The 20,185-nt window shown below is 37.6% G+C and overlaps 1 protein-coding gene across 2 annotated transcripts in view; it reads left to right on the top strand.

The window, feature by feature from the left end:
- The first annotated feature begins 7,804 nt into the window (after window positions 1–7,804).
- Window positions 7,805–20,185, top strand: part of chp2 (calcineurin-like EF-hand protein 2) — a 53,709-nt gene continuing 41,328 nt past the window's right edge. Inside the window, exons 1-3 of one of the 2 annotated variants that reach the window (XM_088078469.1) lie at window positions 7,805–7,910; window positions 11,988–12,034; window positions 14,907–14,975. In XM_088078469.1, coding sequence (XP_087934595.1) covers window positions 7,885–7,910; window positions 11,988–12,034; window positions 14,907–14,975 — 142 coding nt within the window. In that variant the 5' untranslated portion in view covers window positions 7,805–7,884. Of the gene's footprint in view, window positions 7,911–7,934; window positions 8,099–11,987; window positions 12,035–14,906; window positions 14,976–20,185 lie in introns of those variants that run through there. The other variant, XM_088078470.1, reaches the window with a different exon arrangement.

Genomic DNA, 20,185 nt, shown 5'->3' with positions numbered 1-20,185 from the left:
ATTAATTTATAATGATGAATAATCATTGATTCTCTCCTCTCCCTCTTCTTTCTCTGTTCTCTTTTCCTCCTCCTCCTCCTCCTCCTCCTCCTCCTCCTCCTCCTCCTCGTCTTCCTGGTTTCCTGCAGCCTGGACGTCGTTCACCTGCAGCTTCGACAAACCTCTCAGCCTCTTCTTCTTCCTCACAGGATGGAAAGTGATTTCTGCTGCAGCGCGAACAGGAACTGCCGCTGAGAGCAGACGCCAACTGTCGCCAGACACACACACACACACATACACACACACATACACACACAGACACACACACACACACACACACACACAGACACACACACACACTACCCATATGACCCTGGTTCGTCTCAGCTGGACCTCGACGCTTTAAGTGGCATAAATCTTTCTCAGTCTCTCTCTCACACACACACACACACACACACATACAAACACATACTGAGGGCCACCCAGCCCTCCACAGGTCACTGCACGGGAAGCCGAGGCCGCAGGAGACTAAAAACACTTCTGTGTGTGTGTGTGTGTGTGTGTGTGTGTGTGTGTGTGTGTATCTGTGTATGTGTGTGTGTGTGTGTGACTGGAAGCTGCGTTCCCGCTGCAGCTAATGTTTAACTCTCATCGACTCTCACTTGTTCGTTGTGTTGGTTTGTAGGTGGGCAGATAATGGAGCGCCTACATTCAGACACAAAACTTTGTGTTGCTGGAGTTTGAGTGTAAAAGTTGTTGATTGACGCTGTTACACTTTCTGTTCAAGTTTTGCCGCTTTTGCTTTGTTCTGTATAAAAGGTACGATGGAGGAACGGGGGGACAGAGTCGTCTCGTCTTTAACCCTTTGAAACTGGGGCGACATCACTTTCGCAAATATTTAAACCTCTGAACCCAAAGAAAGTTCGTGCCTTTTCTGTAAAAAAAAGATGGGAAACAAGACAGTGAGGGACTTGTTCAGAAATATTCTACAAATTTCAAGAAAAAAAGTAGATTTTATTATTTTATTATATTATATTATTATTATATTATCTATTATTATATTATTATATATATTAAAAAAAACTTGAAAAAATATTGAGGGATATTTTTTTTTAATTCTAGGAAAATATATTTATAATTAAAATTATGTTACAGAATTTTTATTAAATTTTTTAGTATCTTTTTCAAGTCTTATTTGCCTTGTTTTAACTTTTTATTTACTTATTTATTTATTTTTACAAATTTTCATGTATTTGTAATAGTGATAATAACATATTTAAAATAATTTTATTACTATCAATATTATTATTATTATTATTATTATTATTATTATTATTATTATTCAATTAATTAATTTGTTTATTTATTTTGTGTCCAGGATATTTTGGGGCAGAACAAAAAAAGCTCGATGACGCCCCCTGCTAACCGTAAGGTTTATTTTTTTCATGAGTTTAAATCTTAAACTTTAAACTGGCTAAACACATTTATAGACCTATTTATTATAAGATTATTTAATTATTTATTTTTGCTTCACTCTGAATTTATGTTTTAAACGTGGCAAAAAATAAAATATCGGCCAAAAATATATGAAAAAAACCTTTACAGGAACATCAGCCACAGATCAATGACGTTATCCTGCTTTATCTCCCTGTTTTTCCCACCCTGCTCCTCCTCCTCCTCCTCCTCCTCCTGCTCCTCCTCCTCCTCCTCTCTCTACATCCGTCTAGGAGTCGACCTTTGACCTCTCCCATCGTGGGAACTTCTTCAGGAGGATGAGTTGGCGTGACGACCAGGAGGACATTACCACTGCGATGATGAGTCTAACTGAACCCCATCATCTGTGTGTTACACACACACACACACACACACACACACACACACACACACACACACATACACACACACACACGAATAATGATGTTGTTTCCCAAACTTTTCAGAATAAAATCCCACAGATTCAGTAGACAGGGATTCATATTTGATATTTGATTTAAATTAATCACACGCGATAAATCTCACCTGTTCTTCATCCATCTGCTCGTGTACGTCGGCTCGTTTACATCAATCACCTCCTTTTCTTACTTTTAAAAGACATTTTAAACAAGAACATTTAAAAACTCAGTTTCTCAAAGACATTTCAGACTTAAAACAGACAAAAAAATAAAATAAGATAAAATTGATCATAAAATACAACAGTAATGATAATGATAATAATAATAGAGAATAAAAATACATGTGAAATGTTTAAGTATTTAAGTGTTCAGATGCTTTTCAAGAGTATTTAAACCTTTGAACTCAAAGCAGATTGGCTTGTTTTTTCACAGTACATCTCAGTCTAAGAGTATAATCATTATATATTAAAAATATATTGTTTTTAATATATATATAAAATATATGTTTTTAGAATAATTATAATCTCTCAGTTTTTCAGATCATTTTCTTTTCTTTTTTTAATTTTTGTTTTTATTTATCTTTTTTTTTATCTTTTTACCTTTATATTGTTTGTGTCTGTTTAGTTTTTATGGTTATTAATTTATGCATTTATTTTTTTCATGTATTCCAGGTAGTTTTCTTATACCTTTCACTAATTTCTTTAAAATATTTGAGTTATTTCTTCAGTTGAGAAAACCCCTCTGAGGGTGTAACTCGACTCTGTCACTCAGGCAGGAGACGACGAGAGAAATTTACGAGCTGCAATCAATCACAAGCTGTGGGACCTGAGGACAGACAGAGACAGAGACAGAGACAGAGACAGAGCTGCAGGACATGCACCTCGCTGTGACAGGACTCACAGGAACATCAGTATTTGTCTTTAGTGGCGTCACTTTTGGAGAATGAGCAGCACTGAGCTAAAAATAATGATTTGAGGGAAGAGGAGTGTTTTGTTTTCTAACAGGCTGCAGAGATATGATATCTCTTTAATCTAATCTAGATTAATTTAATTTAATTTAATTCAATTTAGTTTAATTCAATTTAATTTGGTTTGATTTAATTTAATATAATTTAATTTAATTTAATATAATTTAATTTTAATTTAATTTAATTTGGTTTTGTTTGTTGGTTTATAAATATATATTGTTATGTTTTGAATTTTAGCTCTCACATGGAAAGCCCTTTGAGCTCAGTTATGTATGAAAGGCACGAAACAAATAAATATTATATTATTATTATTATTATTATTATTATTATTATTATTATTATTATTATTATTATTATTATTATTATTATTATTATCACTGATGGATTTTAACCCTTTGAATCCTGGCCAATCTTTTTTTTTTTAATGGGAAGAAGGCAAAGAACAAGTTAAGGAGAAATTATCCCAAAATTAGGAGGAAATTAGTTAAAAAGTACAGAAAAATTACCTGAAAATAAATAGATAAATAAACACACACACAAACTGTGAAGGCACAAAAAAAGAAAAGACAAGAAATATATATATATATATATATATATATATATATATATATATATATATATATATATATATATATAAACTTAACTCTTAGATGTAGAGAAATTATAAATTAAGATTTATTTTATTTTAGATCATTTTGTCAGATTTTACAGTGTGATTTTCTCACCGATCACTCTGATAAATCAACCAATCAATCAATCAGCTGTGAGGCGAGAATCTGGTTTATAGATGCTGTTTGTTTGTTTGTTTGTTTGTTTGTTTGTTTGTTTATTGTTTGGTGGAATGCCATGGGAACGCAGCAGTTTATACAGCAGCTGTTTCACACTACCTGCCTGTCTCACCCTCTGTCTCTGTCCCCCATCCACTCACACACTGTCTCACTCTCTGTCTCTGTCCCCCATCCACTCACACACTGTCTCACTCTCTGTCTCTGTCCCCCATCCACTCACACACTGTCTCACTCTCTGTCTCTGTCCCCCAAGATAACAGCACAAAGCCAAATAATAAGTAAATATGTTAAAATGGTATATGAAGTAGTAAAACTGTGAAACAGACTAAAATAGTACTGTGTGAGTATAGCACGCTTTTGGACTCCTGCTGTGAGAAAGAGGTGAATGAGACAAAGAGCTTCGTCTGTCTCTACCTGTGACAGCTCTCAGCGTCCATGTGCAGTTTTCATCCAAGAGACAAAAAAGAAGCAGACAGACAGACGGACGGAGTTTCCTCTTTTTTTTCAGGAGGATGTAGATCTAGAGCGACCTGAAAGTCTCATCGGGTCTGTGTCTGATTCAGAACCACATGTGAAAGTGTCCCAAATCTGATTTGAAAACATTCGATTCCTCATGGTTTAGTGCTGTTCACACTGGCATTAAACAGTCTGGATCACCTGGGAGGGAAAAAAGTCAGATTCAGGTGTGAACGTAGTGACAGTAAGCCGGTTTCCATTAACCCTCAAATTGCTCGCAATGAAATTGCGCATACAAAATAAAGGAAACATGCCAGTTTTTAAGAAAAATAACCTCCTGTTTATCACAAAAGGGCCTTAAAGGTGATTCAAAAAAGCCATATTTTGCAAAACCGCAATGGAAACAATTTTTCTGCTTTTATAGCACATAAGACCAACACCGGGTGGAGGTAATGTGACTTTATGGATGCCAACCGCCATTAAACGCAAATAATAATTATAAAAAGTCACATGACATTCAACAAAACTCTGTAAGTGTGGATGGAGGAAAAGACCGAAATCCTCTCAGACAAAGAGTTGTGTATTTTTTTATATTAGATCGGCTCTATTGAGCGGCTGCAATAGAAATAAACCTGCTAATGTTTTGGACATCCGTCGCCATGGTTACCAGCATGTTATCGCCAGAGAAAAGCCGCATAACATCACTTATTAGAAAAACGCAGTCATCTCGCAATCGTGTTTTATCGCAATTTTGAAAAATATCGTTTAAATTTTACGCAAATCTGCCTTTTGTGCCTCTGTCCTTTACTCACTGTCTCACCGTCTGTCTCTGCTGTTGTCTTTCAGAGTCCCGTAGAAAGACGTGTAACTTTTTGGTAATGAGCTGCTTGGTGTGAAAGAGCTATTGAAGATTGAGGTAATCGTGCGTGAATGTTGCACCGCTGCACGTTCAGGAGTCTGAGTCCATCAAGAGTCGATGTCAATGTTGTTTTTTTTATTTTTTTGGACATTCAGCCATGAACTGTACATTTCCAGGAATGTGAGCTCAGCAGAACGGCTGCCAGAGGAAGCTGCTCCTCCTGCCGATAACCCCCCTCACCTGTCATCACATTCACACAAAACCAGTAGCCGACACACGGACGGTGAATTGGGAAATATGGCAAAGGTGTCTGGGAAAGAGTCCAGAGGAAGTTTGTGTGGACGGAGTTAGATAAAGACGCTGAGAGACAATAAGAGACCAGAGATCGTTCGACACACAGACGGACTAAACGTCGTCTCTGTGGCTTTCTGCAAACTACACGTGTTACATTATTGTGCAGCAGAAACGTCAAAACTTTACGTTTCAGCGGTGATGTGGTTAATGTGTGATAGATCCGAGCAAAAACCCACTCGGCTGTGGTTTTAGGGAAAGATCAAGTTTTGGTTTAAAGTACCCTGTTTGGTCGCTACACACATGGACATGTCTCCCAACTGTTACTAAATAAATAAATAAAACTTAAAATAAAAATAAAAACTGTTTTTGATGGCCTCAGTTGTCTGCCTCAAATGAAACTCAGTAAACCCAACACGTTCTTGATTTTACCTTTTTGTTGGCTTTTAGTCAGTTAAAAACTTTTATTTGTTTTTTTGGTTTTGGTTAAAGGTAAGGTTATTTGCAAATAAATAAATAACCCCCCAAAACAAACAAACACAAAAAATGTGAAAGTAAAAAAAAAAATTAAAAAAGAAGTGACCTGAAAAACTGAAAGACTATAATGATTCTAAAAATATTTTAAAATACATAATTATGATGATTTTAAACATGTGAGTTGTGAAAGGCGTCTGAACATGGCAAAAAAAGTGATGCTGCTCCAAGTTTCAGAGTTAAATATTTCATCATGTGTGTTTTTCTGTCAATTATTATTATTATTACCATTATTACTCACTTATTTATTTATTTATTTTTTCAAATTTCTTGCTAATTTTTGGGTCATTTCTTGTTAGGTCGCTCCTCACCCTCCTGTCGTGATTTGGAAATAAATTAAGTCAAAAGTTCTCAGGTTTCAAAGGGTTAATGAAGAAGTCTTGCAGCTGAAAGCTTCGTCAGTCAAACAGCGATCAATAAATCACAGAGTGCCTTTTCTCTGACTGTCAGAGGCTGTGTGAGAAAAGAGGAAGAGGAAGACGAGTGTTGTGTCGAGAGCTGATAAAGATCTGCTGCCACCAATCAGGGGCTTTTCCCAGGACCGTGTGTGTGTGTGTGCATGTGTGTGTGTGTGTGTGTGAGTTTAGTGTGATACCTCATGAGTGTGTACAGTGATTTCCTCTTTTGTGATTACTGTAGGTTCTTCTCGTTAGTGTGTAAGGTGTGTGTATGTGTGTGTGTGTGTGTGTGTGTGTGCGTGTGTGTGCGTGTGTGTGTGTGTGTGTGCTGATTGGCCGGCTCTGTCAGTGACATCATCAGTAGTTTCAGTGGAGAGAAGTGACTGTTTGGACTTCACAGATGAGTTGCACTTTGACAGAGAGCGTTTCTAGTAAAATCGATGTATTTTTTTATTTTATTTTATTTTATTTTTTAAAACTTTTTCTTTTTTGATATTTCTTGATATTTCTACTGGCTGTTACCTTCAAAGGAACTTCAGGTGTGAATGTGCAGTCCTGCAAACTCTGTCAATTTGCATTTTTATTTTATGTTTACTTTAATTACATTTGTTTGAATTACAGATCTTTATTCATTATTTTTCATATCAGAAAGACTTTTTCCTCCTCTGCACACAGAGTATCCACCCTAAAGTTTTTTTTTTATGGTAAACAAATAAATAAATGACTCCACACACTTAATTTTATGATCCTGTCTGTACACGTGTCAGGTACATGTGTGCTGAAACGTCACATTTCCAGTTTGTGTTTGTTTGTTTTGTACAGAAGAGGATTTTTAATTTAATCATTTTAAGAGGAGGAAGATTTTTCTTTCAGTTTGCACATCGAGAAAAAAGTCAAAATGTGGAGAATAATGTTGAAATACAATGTCAAGAAAAAAAAGTCAAAATGTTGAGAATTATTAGAATTGCAATGTTAATTGTAATGTTAATTGCAAAAAGTCAAAATTTCACGAATAAAGTTGAAATGAAATTTTTCACTGAAAAAAGCTGAAATGTTTAGAAAAAGTTTAAGAAAAGCTGAAATTTCGAGAACAATGTTCGGCATTTTGACTTTTTACAGTTTTTCTTAACATTTCGCCATTTTTCTTAAAGTGCATAGTAGATTTCTGCAAGGAAAAGATCTGATGTGGACTTTTTTTAAAACTTCCAAATGTCAAAACTACAGTAGAGGATTAGGGCCACGCAGGAGAAATATTTTTGAGAGAATAAAGATTTTATTTTTTTCCCACTTGCATGCACTTTGCAAAAAATGTTGAAAAGTCAAGAAAAAAGTCAAAATTTTGAACATTATTCTTAAAATTTCGTTTTTTTTCTCTGAACATTTAAATTTTTTTCTTGAAATTTTGACTTTTTTTCCTCAACATTGTTTTTCAAAATTATTTCCAACATTTTTACTTTTTTCTTGACTTGCAAACTGAAAAAAAAATCTTCCTCCCCCTCTCAAAATTTATTCTCCTGCCTGGCCCTAATCCTCTTCCGCAGTGTTGTTATTTGGAAGTTTTACAATAGGAAGCCGGGATTTCCCAGTTTCTGGCTGCCTGTGAACGCGGCAGCAGGTGTGATTGGCTGCCTGCGGTCAGGTGTGAGCGGAAGTGTCAGCTGGTCTGGAGTTTGTTTGCGTGATGGAGTTCAGCAGCTGAGTGAAAACCGAAGTCTGAGTCATGATGGGAACTTTGCTGAGCGACAGGTAGGAAAGAAGCGCGTGACGGTTTTAACCTGTCAGGTTATGATGCATTTCATGAACACTTCCCCAAACCGCGTTTTAAGGAACCACGAAGGCACGTGACTGGACTGTGTGGTTTGGGGTTTTTTTTTTGGACAAAATAAATCACTCCTGTCCTCAAACTTGAAAGACAACCGCAAACAACATTTTAGGTAATTGTTTAAAGATGAAATCTGGTGATATTTTCCTTCCTGTCATTAAATCTCACGTGCAGAGTTAAACTGACATTTCGTGCGTCTACTAACAAGAACTGCTTTTTTAAAGCCGAATCCCACTTAATCAGACAGAAAATTCAAATATCTCTTTTAACCCTCTTTTAACAATTTCTTTCAAAAACATGGGAAGCCATCGAAGAAAAAAGTATCCTGAAACTCTGTAAAAATTGTAACAAGTACATGAAAATTAGCTAAAAATGAAGTGCATAAGAATAAGAAATCAACAACAAAAAAACCAAAACCCAAAACAATTCCTAATCAAACAAGGAAAAAGATAGAAACAAAAAATTGTAATAATTATGCAAAAATATTTTTTATGATTATAAAATATAACTAATATACAGTTTTTGGAGATTATTTCCTGGCTTTTTTTCTTTATTATGATTTTTATTATTATTTTTTTTAACAAATTCTCCACTGGTGTCCGCTCCGCTCTCATTCTTCGGTTATCAGTACCTTATCGGCCACGAGAAGCTTGAAATGATCGGTTTATCGTATCGGTAACTAATCATGATGGTGCATCACTGGTTATCATATCTTTATATCTCACTGAGGAGTCAAAGCGAACCTTCACACTTGACAGATATCGACTGATATGAAAAAAATTGCCTTGATAAGACTTTTTTCCATATCGCCCAGCCCTATACTGAATGATGTGACAATGTAATTAATTTAATTTCTGTAATTTTGTACATATACTGTAGATAATGAATTTTTGGGTCTAAATTCACTCCGCAGCAAATCCCACATTTTTACATTTATGTGACTGTTGACTGTTTCTGATCTGTATCTATGAGGGTTGCAAATCATGAGCACTTTCCTTAATCAATTATTGGTTAAATTAACAATTGATTATCGATTAATCATTATTTGAAAAAAAAAAACCAAACACCCTTGATCATTTTCAACAATATTTAGATTCTTTTTTTTCTCAATCGAAGCTCACAGCAACAATTTGCAGAAACTGTGACGACACTAACGGCCGATCAATTGATTGTAGATTAATTATTATCAGACTCTGGTAGCAACCACAAAGTGTGTTTTCAAGGCGTCAAATCATGTTTCAGTCACGCTGCAGTAACGCTGCACTGTTGGAAAACCAAACTCCAGTAAAATTGCACAATAATTTACAGTGAAGTAACGGACTCTCAACGGTCACTGAAAGGAAACAATGACTCAGCAGCTTTTTCACAGTGCTGCTCATGAGTGATGTTCAAGGAATTATTCACCCACATAGTAACTGTTTGAATGTCAATGAGTAATTGCGTTTTACGGTTAATTCATACATTTTCATAAAAGTCATAAAAAAATAATTGGTCGTGCTGCTTTTAGTTGTAGATGATCTTTAAACTACCTTTGTGGTTTATTCCCGAGCTGACGGCATAAAACAGAAACCACTGATGAGAAAGAGCTTTTTTGGGGAACTTGCTCTTCATTAACCCATGCTGTTGTCGTGCACGCACGTGTGTGCGTGTGTGTGTGAAAATCTAGATTTTCATTTTAAAAATCATCTAAAACCACAAATTTGCATTAATTGCTGAAACTAATTTATCACTCAGCTTTATTTTAAGGTTACTCATGTAAGAAGCACTGACGTCAGTCACATGACGTATTTATGTCAAGTTTCGTTACGTAACAAAAGTAATTATTCGAGCCGAGGCATTCTGATTTTTAAACCTAACCTCAACCGTTCCACGACATTACACACGTGCTGCAGCGTGTTGCAGCTCTGCGGCACATCAGCACGTTCTCATTCCCAAGTCGTCACAAACTGCCGCTTTTGTAGTGGTTTCGGATCAAAATCGTGATGCCGAAAGCCACCATTTGCGTCCGTGCACGTCTTCAGCTGAGAACGTGGCCAGACAGAAACGTTGGCGTTGTTGTTGTATCCTGGCGTCAGGTTTAAACGCTGTCGCTAACAACGTTATACGGGGAGTACGAAGGTCTCTTCAGGATGGTGGGGCAGTGGAACAACGAATCCTGAATTTTCGGGCAGCAGTCCAGAGTTGCTTCCTGTCCGAATGTGGTGTTTTTTTTATCTACTCCTCACCATGTGCCTCCTTCCCCTAATCTGCTGGCTGCTACGTGCTTTTGATGCATAGACAAAAACATAACCACCTGCGAGGGAATCCGTAATCGTTTTTTTGAAGTAGCCACGTTTTCAGTAGGCGTGTTTTATATTTGTAGTTTCAGCTTGTGTGATTTGAGGGTTAATGGAAACCTGCCGTTTTAAGAAGTCTGAAAAGTAGAAAAATCTGGTGTTTTGGAATTAAAAAGGCGTCTGCAGTAGCTGCTAACAGCTTAACAAACCACCATCTAACGCACACCTGTCTGTGGCAGAGGTGCATCATGGGTAACGTAGGCACCAGGTCAGACCGCTCTCATTCTAAAGTCGTTAAATACGGCTGCTTTTACGGTGATTTTGGTTTAAGATTCCAGCGCCAAAAGCCACCTTTCATGTCTGCATGATACACCGCTGGACGGCGTCAGGAGGGGCGCTGGATGAATCCAACAAACCCCAGACTTTCACACAAAAATAAGGTGTTCACTTCCCGTGTTTCTTCCACGTGCTTGTCGACATCACAGTAGCGGCGTCCTGGAGCGTCAACAGCAGACGCCGAAGTCAAGATGCAAAATGTGACGACTTGGGATGAGAATGTGTTGACGCAGAGGCGGGTGACAGCGCATGACTTTTAGACGACCTGGGAATGAGAACAGATTGTAGCTTGGTGTTTTTCTTATCTTTTAAATGAATTGTCAGTAATTGTTGGTCAGTAAAAGGTTAAAAAACTGTAAAAATGCAGCAATCTCAACCCAAAGACTTCACACACAACTGAATACTTCTGAAGCAACTAAGTGATTTATTGATTCTCTCAACAGATGATCAGTAATTTGCTGTGAATGAACTAACTGATGAACTGACTGATAGTTTCAGCTCTGTGTGTGAGTGTGTGTGAGTGTGTGTGAGTGTGTGTGAGTGTGTGTGTGTGTGTGTGTGTGTGTGTGTGCGTGTGTGTGTGTGTGTTGCGTCAGAGGGATTTCTTCCTGTGTGATCGTTGAGTTTCAGGATGACTGTTTGAATTCTGATGAAGTTTCTGGTAACGTACACCGAGAGCCTCTTAAACTGTCTCCAAGTGTTTCCTGGCGTTTGAACGCTGCACATACCACATGTGACAGCAAGTCAAATATTACTGATTCAGTGTGTTGCAGCTTGGCTGACCTCGCCGTGCGCTGTATGGCTGACAGATTGCTGTGCGTCGCGTTGTTTCCTGTCAGACTGCAGCTCGTCGTCCTGCAGCCTTCAGACGCTCTCTTGACTCACTTGGTTACATTACACCACTGGCCGTCTTTCTGTCTTGTGTACTTTTTCAAACAAAAAAATACCCTTTTTACATTGTGAAATTTACTGGAGATGATGCACAGAGTAGCCAGCAGCAAGTAGCCCGCTACTAAAAACCTTCAGACTTGGTTTGCAAGTTCGTGGAGGAAGAGACTGACATAAACCCTCTGATACCAGAGAAGAAATTACGTCAAAATGAATTCGGCTTTATTTAGCAGCTGCAATAGAAATATACCTGCCAATGTTTTGGACATCCGTCGCCATGGTTACTGGGATGTTATTTCGATAGGAAAGTGGGATAACATCACTCAATGTAAACACAGTCATCTCGCAGTTGGGTTTGATCAAAATTTTGAAAATATTGTTTAAGTTTTGCTTAAATCTTGTAATGGAAACCCGGCGGTGATAAAGCGTGAGGCGTTTCCCTCCGTGTGCTGCTGCAGTTTTAGCGGCCTGTTCGTTAATCACTCATCTGTGTGTTTTCAGGGTTCGGCTGAGAGGTGACGTCATGAAGTTCACGGCTGCTGACGGAGGTAAAGACACTGTCATTTATTGTGGGCGTGTTTGCGTGTTTGAAACTTCCTCAGGTGTGCTGCAGAGCTTTACAGAATCCGTCCTCCTGTCTATATGATCGTTTATCCTCAACCTCAAAATCCCAAACACGTTTTTCCTCACACCTGTAGTGTTATTTATAGGCTAGACAGTTTCGCCGTAGAGGCGTCTGCCTTCTCTCTAATATAATATTAGATTATATTATAATATAATATACAACTAGACAGCAATCGGTGTGTGCAGCTCAAAGTGCAAAAAAATCCCTTTAAGAATACTCAAAAGCAATGTCTGTTTCCATACCTGTCTTTGCATAATCCTGTATACAAATATCGATCTAAAATAAAAACCATAATAGCAGGAACTTGGGCCGGGCGATATGGGATTAAGTCTTATCACAATGTTTTTTTTCATATCAGATGATATCGATATATATATCATCATATACATGAAATCAGTATTTCTGTGGAGCTTAAAGGTTCCTCTGACTCCTCAGTGAGATATGAAGATATCATCAGGATAATTTTGGTTTAAATATTCATTTTCTGTCAGACATTGAACATGACAAATATACTGTCGAACAGGCAAAACACGGCTGGAATGTGTTTTTTTTAATGTTGTATCGACTACGTCTCATTTCAATCGAGGAAAAGTTACTTCGCATTCGTTATCGTTTTGTCGCCCAGCCTTAGCAGGAACATTCATTATTCTTGCTGCAGAAAGCAAAGGTTTCTGTCTTCCGGTTCTTCTTGTTCTATGCTTGTAATGGCGTCGCTGCGCTGCGTTACCTGCGGTGCAAAAACGAACGGTCGCGCCAGAGGAATTAATGAATAATAATAATAAATCGATCACAACATTTTTGCATTCTACTCATATCTCAAAAACTAAATAATGTAAATATTTCAAATAACAAAAATGTGTTTACAAATATTTGTTTTCACATGTAAACATTTTGGGATCAGTGTGTTTTGTGTTTTTATTTTGTGAAGAAAGATTTTGGATAATATGGATTTTCTTTTGTTTTAATGGCATAATGTTGAAATGTGGATCATCAGTTCCCTCGTGTTGTATTCGGACGCCTTTCAGGCTTCTGAAATATTTGCAAATTGGTTTGCTTTATTTTTTTTTTTGGTTGGTTTTAAAAGCCAGTGAGCAACTTGACGTGAAACGCGCTGAATAATGCAAGAAATTAGTAAAATGTGACCAAAAAAAGACCTGAAAATGAGATTTTTTTTAATCAACAAAAAAAGTAGCACTTCTTTTCAGGTATTTTTTTACTTCTCTTTTTTGTTGCAGATTTCCAGGTAATTGTCTTGTATATTTAAAAAAACCACAATGTTTTCCAAAATTTAGGGTGATTTTTTGTAAAGGTTATTAGTTGCCGCCTCCCTAAAGATTTAGGCCTGTTTGTTCGGGTTTCAGAATGTTAGTTCTATAAATTATTATGGTTTTATTGACTGACAAAACTTTTTAGCTTAGGGTGTGTGTGTGTGTGTGTGTGTGTGTGTGTGTGTGTGTGTGTGTTATGTTATGTTGTAAACAGGGATTACAGGGAATCTGAACCAGGAAATATTGTGCAGTTCATCAGAATCCAGCTGATGTGTGTGTGTGTGTGTGTGTGTGTGTGTGTGTGTGTGTGTGTGTGTGTGTGTGTGTGTGTGTGTGTGTGTGTGCGTGCGTGCGTGCAGTGTTTAAGTCGGGAGGACTTCCCCTCTGCAGTGACTTTAACTTCATGTTTCTAATCGTTATTTTCCTGGAAGGCCTGTTTGCAGATGTACCTGAACATTTCCCACCAAACATCCTGCTTCATGTTCACACACACACACACACACACACACACACACACACACACACACACACACACACACACACACACACACACTGACAATGGTACCGCAAATGTTTCCCAATCTCGAGTTAAAAGCAGGAACTCAGAGAGGGACATTTTGCTCTCAGCAAGTGTAGTCATGTATTTGTAATCGCTGTAATGCAGCTCTGCTTCATACACAGTCTGAAAAACACAGTTGTAAAGGCCAGAAGACTGCAGCTTCTTCTCTGTCCCGCCTGTTGATTTATTATGAGGAAGGTCAGATTCATGGTTAATGTTCAGACCCATCGAGTGCTTAACAGTGATACTCAACTTACGCCCCCGACTAATTCACAATAAAAATAAAGGCATTGATGCTGTGAACTTTTTGTTCTTTTTGTCTGCATAAGGTGTGTAAAGAGTGCAAAAAAACAGCATCAAAATAGAGGTTGTTGATCAAAAAAGGTCCAGTGGAGGATCCACCACACCCCCAACAGAGGTCCTGGCTAAGACCTTAATGTCCCAAAACCCTAGAAATGTCCAAAAATCTGAGAAATGTCCTGAAATCCTAGAAATGTTCTACTATCTAAGAAAGAATCCTAGAATCATATCATACAGGGGCCCCTGGGCCCCTGACTCCCTGAATGCCAAAAGTTTGGCATTTTGGCCGTCGCCATGTTGGATTTTTTGGTCTGAAATTGACCATATATGGACGAGATTTCTGCTAAAAAAGACTTTATCTCATAGACTTGCATTGGGAAAGGGACTTCTGTAAATCAGTGGATATGTTCTTTTGAGCACCGAACCCCTGCAAAATGACTCATTTCTCTATCGGGATTCAATTAATTCAGTCTGGTAACATTTGGAAAGTTGAGAAGAGATGAAAGAGCGAACATAGATTGGCGCTGATCATCCAGATAATTTCACACAGTGGAAAGCTTGTTTTTTGGCTTCAGGGAGCCGTCAAACATCACACTGCGTGTTGCTCAGACTGTGATGACTCACTTGAACTGTTTTTGTTTTTTTTTTTTTGCTGGGCCCAATTTCAGCCCCCCCGCCCCCCGGGGACGGACCGTGGCGGCCGCCTGTATCGCTGACGACGAGAGCGTCTACTGATGGTGAGTACTGAAAAACACAGTGCATGAGCGTTATCACTGTCACAGGAATGAATGAAATAATTAACACACACTTTTCCTGCACAACACTGACTAACATGCCACTGTTTTGTTTCCATAGTGTGTGTATTCTAGCGTGCCGTTTCACGCACAGATATTTGGAAAAATAACAAAACATTCATGTGTAAATTGTGCAAGAAAATGTTGCTTATAATACACATTTCTCTCAGAGTTGTAATTGAGATTTTTACCGAGGCTGTGCAACGTTTTGGCAGATTTCCAGTTTCCTTTGGCAGCTGCAGAGATAGTACAGCTGAATGACGAGAATGACTCGGCACTTTGTGCATCTTTGAGCCTGTTAGGACTCGGTCTTCACTCACTATGTAAACAGCTGCACAAACACTTGGACTTGGACTTGAGCTGACTTCAGCGCTGACGTGCAGGTGGCGGTTTTTCGGCTCTGAACTTGTGCAGGAGGTTGAACAGAAGAGCAGCTACTCTGCTGCATCCTCTTAAGTCTTAAGTCTGAGTGCACATGGATTTTACTTCTCGTGTTTAAAGAAGGGTTATTTCTTCAGAAATTAAAAAAAAGGATTTATTGCCAAGGAAGTTTCACTGATAAGAAATTTTTCTTTGGTTTTTGGTGCAAACATTAAACATCCAATTAACATATTAATAAGAGGAATAAAAATACTCAAGAACTGAAATATACAATGAAATATACAATGAATAAATAAATAAAATATGTATATAATACTTTTGTACAAATTTACTGAAATATTTTCATTCATTTTATATTTTCATATAATTCACAAAAAAAAATACAAATAAAGAAATAAATATACACCATACACACCTACAATTGGATCAATCATTTGGATCAAATGCCAAATTCATTCATCCTCATTTATTTCACATCACAAAAAAAGGAAAATATTAAAAAAATTAAAAAACAAACAAACATTCTGACTACTTCACTCACTTTTTGTAGCTTTTTTTCAAAGATAAAACAGTGTAAAACAAATAAAAGCCAAAACTCTCAAGCCAAGCGCTGGTACAACTTTTAGGTCGAATTCTTATGTACTCAAAGCCAATAATACATCTCCCCATATCGTTTCACCGGACCCCAAAAATTACAAAGATACATCATTTTCTGACGAGTTTTCCTGTTTTAAATTAACCTCAGTTAGTAGGAGAAACCCCAGTTTCTTATTAATTTTTAATTTTAAAAAATCCAATTTGTTCAGTTTTTTACAATTTCTTCTGATAATTATAAATATAGTTCTGTGGAAATGTTCATGTAACATTTTAGAAATAATTCTAATTTCTTGCAATTTTTGCGACGTTTCTTGCCAAGTCGCTCAACGTTCGTCATGATTTTTAAAGAAAACAAAGCAGTCTGCTCATTTTTCAGAGTATCTCGTACTTGTGTAAGGTGTCCGAATGCAGCACGAGAAAAGTGATGTCCATCCAGGTTTTCAAAGGGTTAAGACAAGAAACAAAATCAAGATGTCCTCGACAACTGCAGGTGCATCTCACTCAAACTAGAAATACAGAATCACATCACGCACACGTGCAGTAAAAGGTGATTGTGATAAGAAACAAACAGAAATTCATCTTTGAGTCTTTGGTTGTGTTTCTGAACCTCAGACTGAAACACACCGTGTGGAAAACACCGACCGCAGACAGTAAATGGAGGTTACACATCAAACCACATGTAAACCACAGCGTCAGAATCTCCCCGTTAACAGGAAGTGTGGCACGCCGCAGCGGCTTTAACAGCTGAAACCAGAGACTCGTGACTAAGGATGAATTGCAAAATCAAACAAAAGATTGTCTTCATGACTTTCTTTGTTCCACTCTGGGTTTATTATCGATTTGCATTTTGGTTTCTTCAGAATAAGAGCATTTCTGTGTTTGTTTCCTTCCTGAGAAAAGCAGCTTAGTGAGTGGGTGAAAGAGTGGCTGATGGGAAGAACGCCAGAACTTTGTTTGACAGATTAAAGCACCGTAAATGTGGGTGTGGGCGAGCTGACACTTAAGTTTGAGCGCGTGGTCGTGCAGTCTGCATGAGTTACTCAATCCGAGTGTTTCAGCGTAATAAAAAAGAATAGTTTGTTTTGGCACGCTTGATTTCTTTTGTAAGCTTTCATGTTTTGTTAGTCGTGTTGTCTTAAGTTACTTGAACAGTTTAAAGCGGGGCTTAAAGTTAGCGATCACTAGAAGGACACGTTTGCAAAGCAGGAATGCGTTTGCATATTTAAAACACATCATCAATGCAGATGCATGGGCTGACTTTGTCATTGCATCTCGATGAAACGCCTGCCAGGCTGCAGACCGCCGTTTCAAACCGACTAATGAGAAACATGACTGTTTGTTTTAGCAGGTCAGTACTAGAGCTGCTCATTTAAATTCAGTTTCTGTTACGCTTTTGGCTTCCCTCGATCTTCAAAGCAAGGTTATCAAGATAAAACCATTTTGTGCAGAATGATGAGTGTAACAATGTTGCTCCTATTTTGTCTTTTATTTTGCAAATCAGCGCACCCTTTCCTCGTGCTCTGGCCGTCCCACCGAAGTCCAAACAGGAGTTTCAGCTCGGGTTGAAAACAGAGAGCCACAGCCTCTCTGGTTGATTAAACCTTTGCTGTCTCATTTTGGATCCAGACAGCTCACCAGCTGCTGATTAAAGTGACTGAAGTTAGCCCCGAACTTAGCATGCTAAGTTAGCTTCCCACTGGAAATAGACCAGGCGCCCTTAAGGTGGACTGTTAAGGTGGACTGGCTTTTCTCATTGTAGTGACTCTCCTAGCTGCTTCTAAACAGATAATGGAGAAATGTCTGTCTGCCGAGTCTCTCCTGAGTTAGTGAAACAATCATTGATCCCAGCTCAACATGTATTTTGCTGTTATTGGTACAGTGACTGTTTGTATTGTTACATTTTATTAGTTGGGTTTTATTATTATGTGAATATGAACAAACTGCAGTAATGTTTTGCACAGTCATGGCTGCACCACAAAGCGTTTGTTGTTTTTTAATTCACTTGTATTTAAAGTTAAAGGACGTCCAGCGTTAAAAATAACCAGAGTTAATGTTCAGTAACTGCATGATGTTCCGGTGGCCAATAAGTAATTATGTTAAATAATCGTGATTTCAATATCAATCAAAAATAATCATGATAATAATTTTTGCCATAATCAAGCAGCCCTAGTCATAGTCAGTCATAGTCTGCGTACGCTCTGCCTCCGAGTACATTTAGCAATGAATATGCTAATAAAAAGGAACGTTTTTAGCCATAAAATAAAGTTGCATAAACTGCTGTTATAATAAAGTTTAATAAAATGTCATAATGTCACATACAGGAAATTATAAATTGAAATAAAGTTTTGTTGTAGTAACGTAAAAATGTTTTGTTATAATTTTAAAAAATCAAAGCAGGACCCATGGTGCTTTTGTTTTGAAGGACCTGGCTCGTCTCAGGCAGGAGGTGTTGATGTTTTTGTGGACTTGAAGCTTTTGGTCAACAGAATGTTAGCAGACAGTTAAGTTGTAACGGCGGTGTGAGGATTCATCCTCTGCGAGCTGGATTCAGACTAACAGCTCTCCAGTTCTTAGATTGCAAGATTTCCAAGTCGCACTGGTGCTCTGTGGCCCCAAAATGTGACTAAATAGTAGCAATCTGGAGCTCTGCAAAAGCTGTGCTCTGTGTGTGTGTCTATAGGCGGGTTTCCTTTACAGATTTGCACAAAACGTAAGCAATATTTTCAAAATGTCGATAAAACACAATTGCAAGATGACTGCATTTCTTTTGAGGGATATTATTATATTTTGGCATATTTCATATTTGCAGCTTTATATTGTGCAATTTGAGGGTTAATGGAAACGCGCCTTGTGAGAGGCAGAGAGGCGTAGGCGGAGAAAAACCAAGACAATTTATACTCGATCAATCTGAGGTTTAATGGAAACCCGTATAACCGTCATTCTCTCTTTTTGTGTAAAACTCTGTTACCTGTTAACGCTGCAACAGGAGATTTCAGCATTTGAATACTTTAGTTTTATTTATGACTTTTTCTCTTAGTCTTTAACCACAACGTCTGATCTTTAATATCTGATTTCTGTGAGCAAACATTTTCCACAGAAATGAACCTCTGATGATGTTTATAATCTTCCCAGAAAGAGATCAGGCATGTGTTTGTTGGGAAGGGAGGGCCGCAGATTTCTGTAAACAGTTGTGAATGCTCTCTTTGTGATATTTACTCAGTCCTCCTGCAGTCCACTCTGAGTATGAACGTGGTCCACCGATGAGATGTCATCAGTGTTGCGGTGCAGTGATGCAGTTTCTCACACATGTGAACTGTCTGTTGGTGTAAGAGATGAAAATTCGAGTCAGTCATTGTTTTCCTCTTTTTATTTTGTCATTTCTTGATAAATGAAACTCATCAGGACCAAAAGCAGAAAAGTTTTCTGTTGCAGAGACAAAATTTATATTTTATAGAAGAGTGTCATCGGTATATTTTTGACCGACATTTAGACCGTCTCTGAGATTAATGCATAGTTGTTTAAGTTGGATCACTTTGTATATTGTTTTTTGCACAGTGTGTATAAAATATCTGTAGCTTGATTAGAATGGGCACAAATATTGAGTAACCACGGCCAGGTGTCGGGTTTAAGCCTGAACGGGATTGTGCGAATCACCTGCTGGCTGCACACCACACCGCCACGAAAGGTCCGGCGGTCCGGCTGAACGGCAAAGTTTTAGGCAAGGCAGCTTAATGTATGGCACATTTCATACAACAGGGCAAGTCAAAGTGCTTTATAGAGTAATAAAATATAAAACATATAATATACGGCAGAGATTAACTATAAAAGAGTAAAGAGAAAATATATAAAGGGTAAAGTTAATTATATCTGATATTTATCTATATATCTGATCCCTCCTGATATGAGGGCCTTTCAGGTAACTTTTTAAATACTTTTCACAGATTTCTTGCTAACTCATCTCTTCTTTTGTTGCTTATTACCTTATTCACACGTTTTTGAAAAAAAAAAAAAAAGATAGAGATAGATAGATAGATAGATAGATAGATAGATAGATAGATAGGTACTTTATTGATCCCGAGGGAAATTTAAGTAACCAGCAGCATATTAAACATACAGAATAGAATATAGACCAATAAATATATAAGCAATATATACAGAGAAAAAGAGAGATGCAG

The sequence above is a fragment of the Plectropomus leopardus genome, chromosome 6 (assembly GCF_026936395.1).
Source record: "Plectropomus leopardus strain MGB_pleo_1.0 chromosome 6, ASM2693639v1, whole genome shotgun sequence".
In the NCBI taxonomy this organism is placed as follows: domain Eukaryota; kingdom Metazoa; phylum Chordata; class Actinopteri; order Perciformes; family Serranidae; genus Plectropomus; species Plectropomus leopardus.
The sequence above is the reverse complement of the archived record's forward strand: the minus strand, read 5'-3'. Positions and strand labels throughout refer to the sequence as shown.